The following is a 10,401-nucleotide window of genomic DNA, read 5'->3' on the forward strand; positions in this document are numbered from 1 at the left end:
TTTTCGAAAAACCGAAGGATTGAGAAATCGGGATTGTACTTCATTTACAGTTAGAGCGGTTTTCACTTGAGTGTCGAAAGTTAATTGCTTTGCTTTGGTTTTGCATTGCTACGCTCAGTGATTGGCTTAAAAATCTCGCGCCACTTTCTCAGCCAATCAGAATTAAAACCAAAACCAATCGTGACTCGCTCGCGCACGTTTTCCCGCGCTTCGTGCCGGTTACATGTATTTGCTTCGAGTTTTGATTGGCTCACTGGATTGTCTGTGTTCTTTGTGATTGGCCAGAGTGATTACTTTGGTTTTGGTTTTACGATACTCAATTGAAAACTGCTCTATGAGCCCAGCAGTGCTAAATACATTGACACTTCAATAAAGTCATTTTTTTATTTTTTTATTTAAATTTGTATTTTATAACTCAATTAAAGATGTCAATACAGGAAAATAAAAATACCATCCCATTACAATTTTTAAGATACCCAAGAGCAATATTTTTGATGTACAAATACAGATGAAGGAATAATTTCAAAAATTCCCGACAAGCAGTGTCGTACATTAACCTCATTAAATGTCTTGCAAAAATAAAATGTATTTTAGCAAACCCAATACAAATAATCATCACTTCTGTGCAAATGGCCTTTTTCACGGTTACCTTTTCTCATTTGTATTATATTATAGCGTGGATGTAGAGCAGTTTTTGGCAATTTTATAGTTTCTGCCGGAAATTGCCTCGCAACCAAGTTGAATGTATTGAAATGCAAATGAGAAAACTAAACCGTGAAAAGTGCTGGCAATTCAGTTAGTCCAGTTCATTTATCTTCAAATAATTGAAATTCAGCCATGTTTGTTCCCAGGGTCAAATCCGTTTCCATCATGTTAATAATTTTCGTGTAAAGCAGGCGAGGGGCGTCAATGCCGAACAGGAAGTCCGCGTGGTTCCACCCTTCGATCTCTTCAAAGTATTTCATGTTCGTCAGTCGCTGTTTCAGGAGCGCTACATCTTTAGGATCAGCCAGCTTGTCGTTTGAACCCGAGATAAGGACGGTTGGAGTTTGCATGTTTTCTACTTGATACTCCGGAGGCTCGAGCTAAATTGATAAGAAAAATGATACAAGATAAATATTAAGGGATAGATATTGGTGTGAACATTTCCCATCAAATTATTGCAGCCATGCATTTTTTGCGGAAACTATATTTACATTGAACATAATTAGCAAGCAATGCGTTATTAACTTCACATTTCGATACGTTTGTTTGCGGTCCTATTCGTAACTGTGGGTTCAACATGTGTATGATACCAAAAAGGTCGCCTTCGTTCGCTTTTAAAGGTTTCGTTTTCAGTTGAGATAAACACGACCGATCTCACGCATATCAATGTTAATCGTCTATTTGCTCGTCTCTAACAGCCACAGTTTTTGTATTTTACAAGTCAAAGATGAACCAAAAACTTTGATTGCTTGTTCATCTTCTGTATTAGACATATTTGGCAAACTAATCTCACTGACAGGACAAAAAGACGAGCATTTCATTTACCTGATCATAGCGTCTATAATTTCGGAAGAATCCATAATCGAACTTGGTACATTTCTTTGACAGCACCATCTGTAACAAAACGTGAACATTAATCAATAATCATAACCGCCTTGCCAACAACTTTCTAGAATGGGCTAGCTTAGACTAGACTAGACTAGACTAGACTAGCATAGACTAGACTAGACTAGACAGACTAAACTAGACCAGATAAGCCTTAAGGCTATGCCATACTAGACCAGTCTAGACTACGCCAGACTAGACCTGACCAGACTAGACTAGACGAGACTAGACCAGACCAAACCGGACCAGACTAGATCAGACCAGACCAGACTATACTAGACTAGACTAGACCAGACTAAACTAGGCTAGACTAGACTAGACAGACTAAACTAGACCAGATAAGCCTTAAGGCTATGCCATACCTGACCAGACTAGACTACACCAGACTAGACCGAAGACAGAAGGGAGACTAGACTAGACTAGACTAGACTAGACTAGACTAAACCACAGACCAGTCCAGGCCAGGCCAGGCCAGGCCAGGCCAGGCCAGGCCAGGCCAGACCAGACCAGACCAGACCAGACTAGATCAGACCAGGCCAGCCTCCCGCTCTTCACAAGATAAATTCGTAGAGTAGCAGCTCTCGTAAGCTTGTAATTATAGTGGTCCTCTAGAGTAGCTGGGGCTAAGAGCATTGTTCCTTTTGTTAGTTCTATTGTTCTCTCGAAGGGCAGTGAGCCATTCATGTGAGACGTTGCGAGAGAAACTTGGTAGGTTTACTGAAGTCTGTAAAGACACCTCACCTGGCCAAAGTGAACAAAGTTCTTAAATGACGTTCCTGATCCCCAGTGAGACAAGATGACAGGAACTCTCGACTGAAAGAAACAGGAATCGATGTTGTTAATTAGTCGATAATCGTTAATTCACCTTTTCAAGAAAAAACATTCAAGAAAGTGAAAAGAAGATCAAAAGAGGTTATCTTTTTCTAGTTTCTCTCCTTTAAAATTGAGTACATGAAGGTATACAGAAAAAAATATATGTATTAAATATGCATGTGTTATTGTAAGGTACGGTAAAGAGTTATCCAAAAATCACGATATTTTAACAAAAGGCAAAGTACGTCAGTTGTACTTAATTTCTGCTCAGGAATTGCTAAGTTCCGTGTAAAACCTTTTGAAACAGTCAATGACAGGCGATTAAACAGAAAACAATTTCTATTAAAAAAAGCGATTAAATTTTCCTATTATTATTTTTTAACTGTGATTATATTTTAGGGATATGAAGTAAATTGGTTATGCCTCCCGTTTGCCCCCCCCTTATTTGTATTATTTACCCGATTACAGGTGAGCAACAGTTACGGACAATTAAAGGAGAGTTTTAATTGACCTTGACGGAGGGAAGGACAATTTAGCTGCCTCTACCGAATAGACACATTCACGACGGTCAGTTTTCATAACCTTCCTTCGAAAGTATCCCATTCAATATTCGTTTTAACTTTGAGGCAACAGCTTAAAAGTTACTGTAAAAGGTTCTTTTGAGATAGGCTTGAAAGGCTTCTATAAACAGCTTCCAAACAGTTTTTTAAACGCTTGTATATTATTAAAGGTCTGTTATTAATAAGTTCATACCATGTTTATATTAGCGCTGTCAAACCCGAACAGTTCTTCTCCAAAGTCATAGCAGAGTTTCTCTGAAATGCCTCCGCCACACACCGCCTTGTCCGTCAGCATTTTTACGAGATCATTCGTCATCATTTTTCCACCGTGAATGGTTGGGAATACGCGCTATTCAATGAAGAATAAGATTCATTTTACCACGAGTACACATTTTAGTACACTCAACAAAATACTTGATTCTGACTGGACGAGAGTAGTGCAATAGATCCCAAATGACTACTCTTTCCGAAAATGACACGAAGTCTACCGAAGATTTTCGAAGGTGGCTCGAAGACTTGAGAAGACTTCCAAGTTAACCGTTACCCAAAAGCTTACCTTTCCGAATGGTTATAATTCGTAGTACGGAAATATGCTTCTCGTGATTTTGTTCTGAATGATACAATGAATAAAAATTACACGACAATTCTTCGTTGATAGAGACTCGTGATGTTTTTTGAACGTTCTCAAAGTGCACTCGCTCGAACCAGGTAAAAAGTCTGCATACGAGCCAAGTGGCCCATCAGGCCAGAGCTTATCCCGGTTTCAGTTGGGTGAAGCGACTAGGAGTATTTCTATTTCCCCGTGGATGAGATGCTAGCCCATCGCAAGGTTATCCCCCACCCCTCCCCCCCCTCCATTTATACACCTGGGTGGGTGGAGAGAGGCACCTTGAGAGTAAAGTGTCGTGCGCAAGAACACGACACAATGACCCTGGCGAGGGCTTGCACCAGGACCGCTCGATCTGGAGTCTAGCGCAGTATCGGTTAAGCCACCGCGCATCCTTCTCGCCATGTTCGTACCTATAATTTACGAACTGTACTCGAGGTCGTCCCATCCTAACTCACCAGTATTGGATATAAGGTGTACGCTGAAGTCTGAATGACCTCTGAGCAGTAGCCCACAGTATAGACTGGAGCCAAGGCGAAGAACATCTTCACTTTACTCGCCAACTGTGGATTACTCGAAAATCCCGTGAAGCCAATCAGAGTTCCTTGGGAATGGCCGACATAAAACAGCTGAGCTTGTCCTGACACGTTCAGTGCATAGTTCAACATGGCGGGAAGATCATATTCAGCCATTTCTTGCCAGCTATAGAACAAAGGTAGCAGAGGGATTGAGTGTCATGTCAAGCAAACTTTTTCCCAAAGGCAGTTCGTCCGAGCGATAATCTTAAGTTCGACGCAGCATAACCGTCTAAACAGATTTTCGAAACTATTTGATATCCCAAAAGTGTTTTATTGGAAAGTACTCTCAAGTTCTCCAAATTCGCCCAAGTACACAATTTCTTTGTAAAATAAAATTTTAAAAATATTCATGGTCATTACCGTGTTGTCACTAGACAGCCAATCAGAGTGCGGATTACCTTAAGGTTACTACTGTTAGCGGCTACTAATTTTGGCGATTTTTTCTGAGCAAGATTAAAATAGTGACATTGTGTAAATCAGTTTTAACTATAGCTAAGATGGAAACAAACGTTCAGTAAAGGAACAAACTCACTTGAAATTGAACGAACCTTTGCATTGTCAGAAAGAAGTCGACTGTGCTTAGTTTTGTTTTCCTTTGGGGTTGGAGGTACTTAAATTTAACGAGAATTAAATCTGACCAAGACAAATTTTAGCGAGCACTAATTCACTGTCACTCGAAGTGTTCTTTCGTCACGGATGACCCCCCCCCCCCCCCCAGAGTTCGTCACCCACATGTAACTTCAAATTTTTTTTTTGGCTTAGAACGTTAGATCGACATAATTTACCCCTCGAGCTCATCTTACCTCCAATCCCAGAATTCATCTTTGCTCGGGTCCAGTTTCCTATGTCTCTGTGAGTATTGGTTACCCCGGATGTTTCCAAGCCAAACATCAAAGCCTCTGTCTGCCATGATGTAGCCAAGGCTGTCTGAAGGCCCGTTTAACACCCAGTTGGTACTGTCCATGGTCAAACCGTGCTGAAGAAACACAACCGGTTTGGGAGATTCGCTTGGAGTGCTGTTTCTCCCGTATGGAATTCGCTGGATGTTGAGAATGAAGCCATCTTGTGTAGTGACGTAATGTTCCTCCACAGGGTAACCTCTGTCTCGGATCAGTTCACTCTGCAATGTAGAAATTAGGTCAATAAACGAACTCCATTTTAAGCAGACAGTTCTAAATTTTCCTTAAAACTAATTTATAGAGCTTGCTCGCATGGCACCTTATTTGTGACTGTATTGATCGGCCACCTCTATAAACTGGTTGCAGTCAACTTTTGCAAAGCACAGCGAGTGTATTTTTATTGTTGTTACCTATGTTAAACGTTCACCTCATAAAAGGAAACAATGCGAATGTAGGACTTAATATGGCCATTTAAGTTAAACTATGTAGTCATTCCCAAAGGTTTGACGGAATAGGGATTTTCGAGCTGGCAAGCATTTAATCTATTTAAAACGCTTATTTGCAATGTCAAAAGGAAAACTTAACGGGGTACATTGTTTAATTGAGTGCCAATTGCTTGCTCACATGACATATTGTTTCCATGGCAACTGTATTTATACAAGCTACTCCTATCAAGTTGGAGTTTTTCCTGATTGCATTTCAGGTGGCATTTCCTGATGGCTTTTGTACATCTTTCAAATTTAAGTTCCTCAAAATAGGTAACATTGGAGTATCGATTTTTGAAGTTCCAAATTGCCATCCCCCTTTCAATGATTGTGCCGGCTTTAATAGCACTCCGTTTTTTTTGACTGACACAACAACGACGCTAAACTTTGGAAGAAGGAAAACGCTTTCTTCGTATACACGAACTAATGCAGTACGGTAGTTTGACAGATTTCGATAAATGTGGTTCACAGATCAAAAGTGGTATAGATAAGAAAAATCTGTGCGAGGGATTTGCGATACTCACTTTCCGGCCTTGTCCTTGCCCTTGGCCCAACAAAAACATAATTTGTTTTTATAAACTCATACTCTCACATAGTGTATTAAGATTAACATTTCCTTATTGATTTATTTAATACCGCAACTTGTAATGCTGGCCGGTGACACTAATACTTGATATATGATCAGTTTTCAATGACCGGCCGGTGGTCATTTTGGCATTTCGGTTTTTTTCTCACTTACAAAGGGGAGAGGGGGGGGGGGGGGGGGAAAGCTGCCCTCGCCAGGAAAATTAAATTTCTAACATAGTGTTTGATTTTGCTGGGCTATTTCTTGTAGCTATATTGGAGTTTGCCCCCGCAGACAAAAAATCCTAGGTACGGCCCTGGAAAGGGATTTGATTTGTAAACTAGATGTTTAAGAACGTTGTTAATTTTGTTGTGGCATTATGAGGTGGCATTTAATGCTGATGGATCGCTTTTGGGACCTTTTCCAACAACTTGAATGTAAAGGGGCAGTGCCACGGCTAAGACCCTAAGAGTCTGTGTGAAGTTGCTAGCAACTCTTCTTCGCACGATCTATCTGGATAAAGGACTGCTTGTAGTCCTGACGTGAAAACATGTTCATGCGGTCAAAGATCCTTTTCTTTTTACGCCACGAAATTTTGGAACGAGCTACCTTTTTATATCAAGCAGTCTGAGACTATAGCGATTTTTAAAAAGAACCTTAAAACATTTCTTTTTTGTAATAGTTTTAAACCTAGTCATAGATGTTAATAATTGCATGTTTTAGTTAGATTCTTTTTTTTACTCTTTTTATCTTAGTACTGAATTTCTGTATCTAACATCGTTCTTGCTTTTATCGTTTTTATCCTTTTAATCCTATGCAATTGTAAGCGCATTAAGAATTTTAAATGCGCATAAGGAACCTTTTTATTATTATTATTATTATTATTACTCCGGTTTGGTTCGGTTGCTATCTTCCTCGACACCTCAAGACTGTGACCTTGGATGGTTGCGAGGCAATCACCAGGATTTCATCACTTCCATGGGTTTTAAAAACAGCTGCGTGAGACCAATTATCTCCCGCGCCAGTTGTAAGCACCGATAACCTTCTAGAAGGACCGTTGACCTATTGAATCGTCAAGCCAGATAACTTGTCGTTTTGCTGCAATTTGTTGCCAGGATTACAGTGATTACGTCCTCATCGTATGTCCTTTTAATACATCAAATTTTCAGAAGCTTCACTGGCAGTCAATTGGATGTCAGCTTGGCGCACAGGAAAGAGTTTTATCGAGGACTAACAAAAGTGTGTCAAACGTGTGTACTGTATCGAAACAGTGAAACGCAGATTAAACAGTGTCTTGTGTTCGATAGCAGCTTTTGCCTCGCCTTCTTCAAACCTGTTTTTCCTCTTTTCCGATTGAGAAAACAAATTTAAAGCGAAGAAAGAAGACAGGAAACGCGACTCTTGCGCAACAAAAAGGGAAACCATACAGTAAAGGAATCCCGGGGGGGTACTCAAAAAAGTTTTATACGGGGAGGCTCCGCCCCAAGTTCTAACCCCTTACCCTTTTATATACCATTTTTGAGAGAAATTGTACCCCTTTCGTATACCTTTAACTGAAAAAAGGTACCCCTTTCATATACCTAAGAGACATGGCGTGGACTTAAAATAGGACGTTTTGTTGTCATTTTTATGTAGCGCTTAATAAATTAGAATAATACAGCCATAAATTGCGTCTGTTCAAAATCTTTTAATTAAAGGCCCTTTTAAATAGCCAAATGACAGATTTCCACACCCTTTCATATACTTAAACTCGTGAAATCCCTACCCTTTTATATACCTGAAGCCTGAAAAAGGTACCCCTTTCGGGCGGAGCCTCCCCGTATAGGCCATTATAGGGAGTACCCCCCCCCGGGAAAGGAATCCAATAGATCCGTCACGTTTTTACTCTGGGTGCCATAAGATTTTGCTGCACGAGAAAAAAACAGACCTCTGGTACCTGGGGTATCACGTTTTACTAAAAACAATATTTTCCATCTGCTCGCAAATTCGTATATAAAGGTTCTTTGAAAGAACTATCTAAATCTAAGATTTAAAGAATGCGCAAAACTAGAGAGTACGACTGCCTAGCGCCTACGGCTACTTATCAACATGTAACGGTTACATGCTTTATTCTTCGGACAAGACAAAGAAATATATTCTCTTTTGTGTAGAAGGTGTCGGCTTGGTCGATAGCTGAAAAAACAATATATATCTACAACACTTGAAATACGTCGCTTAAGTGAGTTCATAGTCCACACTTCAAAGGCCTTACAATAAACAAGTAACGGAATTGCGTCATATCAGAATGACATATGTGAATAAAAGAGGCAAAAAATTATCTTACCGCGGTCCGATAGAGGTCGGGGTCTTCTTCAGCTGTTTCTTGTTCTTCTTGCGACGTTAAAGGCGCACAGCTCAATAAGGGGAAAAATAGTGAAGCCACGAGTACGCAGTTCGTCACAATATAAAAAGCCATTGTTGACAAATATAGGATCTAGCCACGCAACTGATAAAACCTCTGCCGGCGAAATGGAGTCTAAAATCTGAAATCGTGAAGTGACCCAAAATAAGATTAACCACTGGCTTCAAAAAGCTATGAAAAGAAGGGAAAAGTACGAATTTTTGTGAAGGAAAAACTTGCATACCTCTTCAAGAACAATAAAGCTGTTGCCTTGACAGATTTTGATCCAAAATGCCCAAGTGCGAGTGTGTTTATGAAGTGTGTATTACGTACCCGACACCTTATCCGTAAGAGTCACAGGACTTCCCATGCTGCGAGGAATTAAGTTACAAAAATGCATGCACAGGAAAACGGCAGCGAAAAGCACGAAAAGGAAATATGCGCTTCGAAAGCCTGGAGCGGAAAATATACCTCAATAAAACTCCCAAGTCCATAATAAAATTACGAAAATGTCATAGAAAAGGCCTCGTTCAATTTATTAATTAATTAAGTTATTTATTTACGTTTTTATTTGTTTGTTTATTTTTTTAGTTATTTATTTATTTTTAATTATTTAGGGATAAAGTCGCCCGAGTGCCTCGGTCACGTAACGTATCCCAAGCAGTCCCTTCCAGAGATTTGCGACTGTTTTGTTATGTTTGTCACCTTTTAGTTCTTGTCATATCAGGGTTGGGGGGGGGGGGGGAGGGACTGCAGTGTGAGACGGGTGAGCATCCCCATTTTTTATATGGGGTACATCCCTCCGGAAGCTACGGGTGCTTTGGTTAAGGGGGGAGTACTCCCATATGTCAGGGTTTTAAAGAACCTGTGCGGCAAACACCTATCCTACTTATCGGGATTGCACATCTGAGGAAAAGAGGGAAATGGTCTTTATCCCATGTCATGTCACCATTGAGAGCCTGTTACAACTAATGATCACGTTTTTCTGAACTTTCTCAAACAGATTGCTTTAGGGACGGACCATTAGAAAGTAGGGGTTTTTCCCCCCCCCCCCCCCCCCCCCCCCCCCCCTTATACAAATGAGTACAGGCTATTAACCCATAATATGCTGAAATTACTCCCAAAACACGTTTTTTAACTGTTAAATTGATTTTTTTGGCGCTACTTTGCTAGAAATGCACTTGCTGACACTGCCGTGAGGTTTTGATGAAATTTCCATGTAAAAATGTACAACATTTTACTTTGGCGCATGCGCATAAGCCAAAATTTGGACCATGTTTTGTTTTTTGCTGAACTGTTCCGAATTTTTTTCCTTGCTCCTTTCCTTTTTGTTTTTCTCTGCTTTCTTATTCTCTCTACCTTCTACTCTGTGCATTCTTTCTACTGGCCTGAAACGTTTTGATCTTAATCAATGGAAAACCCTGGAAAGGAGACCATGATCAAGTACGGGTATATGGCCTGTTTTACCACTAATTTTACACCAAAAACTGATGACGGTTTTTTTTATTAGCTCTGTCGGAATGCAGTCAATATTCAAGATGGACAGTCCTGTGGAAAGGTCTATCCAACCTCTATGAGTTGCACATCACAAAAATCTGCTGACGTGTAAATTGGTGACGTCATAAGTGGTTTATATGGCCATTCCTCCAAATCCCGGAAAAATCCGGGCTTAGCATAATAGCATAATGGGGGATAACCTTGTGATTGACTAGCTACTGTAATTGCCGTAACCCTTCTGTGACCCTGCTGTAATTGTGAAGTGCATTGAGCTTCGGGAAATGCGCAATAGAAGTACCATTACCATTACTCGCTAATTGAGCCATAAGGCTCTAACGTAGACTTAACCTAACTAAACGTATTCACAGTTCACTGTTCGTGCTAAGACCTTTGTTTTTCGTTTATAACCATCTCCCTGAGCCAGGCA

General features: G+C 40.3%; 2 protein-coding genes across 3 annotated transcripts in view; one reads left to right on the forward strand and one right to left on the reverse strand.

Moving 5' to 3' along the window:
* The window catches only part of LOC144644462 (acid-sensing ion channel 3-like), a 176,890-nt gene that overhangs the window by 27,124 nt on the left and 139,365 nt on the right, over positions 1-10,401 (forward strand). The gene's annotated exons all lie outside the window — the stretch shown is intronic.
* Positions 371-8,861, reverse strand: LOC144644455 (lysosomal acid lipase/cholesteryl ester hydrolase-like). 2 transcript variants are annotated; one of them, XM_078503950.1, is made up of 8 exons: positions 8,722-8,861; positions 8,421-8,619; positions 4,952-5,268; positions 4,029-4,272; positions 3,157-3,312; positions 2,332-2,403; positions 1,531-1,599; positions 371-1,085 (listed from the first exon to the last, which is right to left on the reverse strand). In XM_078503950.1, exons 2-8 carry the CDS (start codon positions 8,550-8,552, stop codon positions 807-809), a joined length of 1,269 nt encoding a protein of 422 aa, XP_078360076.1. In that variant the 5' UTR covers positions 8,553-8,619; positions 8,722-8,861; the 3' UTR covers positions 371-806. The 2 variants fall into 2 exon arrangements, with proteins under 2 accessions (XP_078360076.1, XP_078360077.1); XM_078503951.1 differs by having other exon boundaries at positions 8,734-8,824.

This window comes from Oculina patagonica, chromosome 2, assembly GCF_052425735.1.
Source record: "Oculina patagonica isolate OP01 chromosome 2, crgOcupat, whole genome shotgun sequence".
In the NCBI taxonomy this organism is placed as follows: domain Eukaryota; kingdom Metazoa; phylum Cnidaria; class Anthozoa; order Scleractinia; family Oculinidae; genus Oculina; species Oculina patagonica.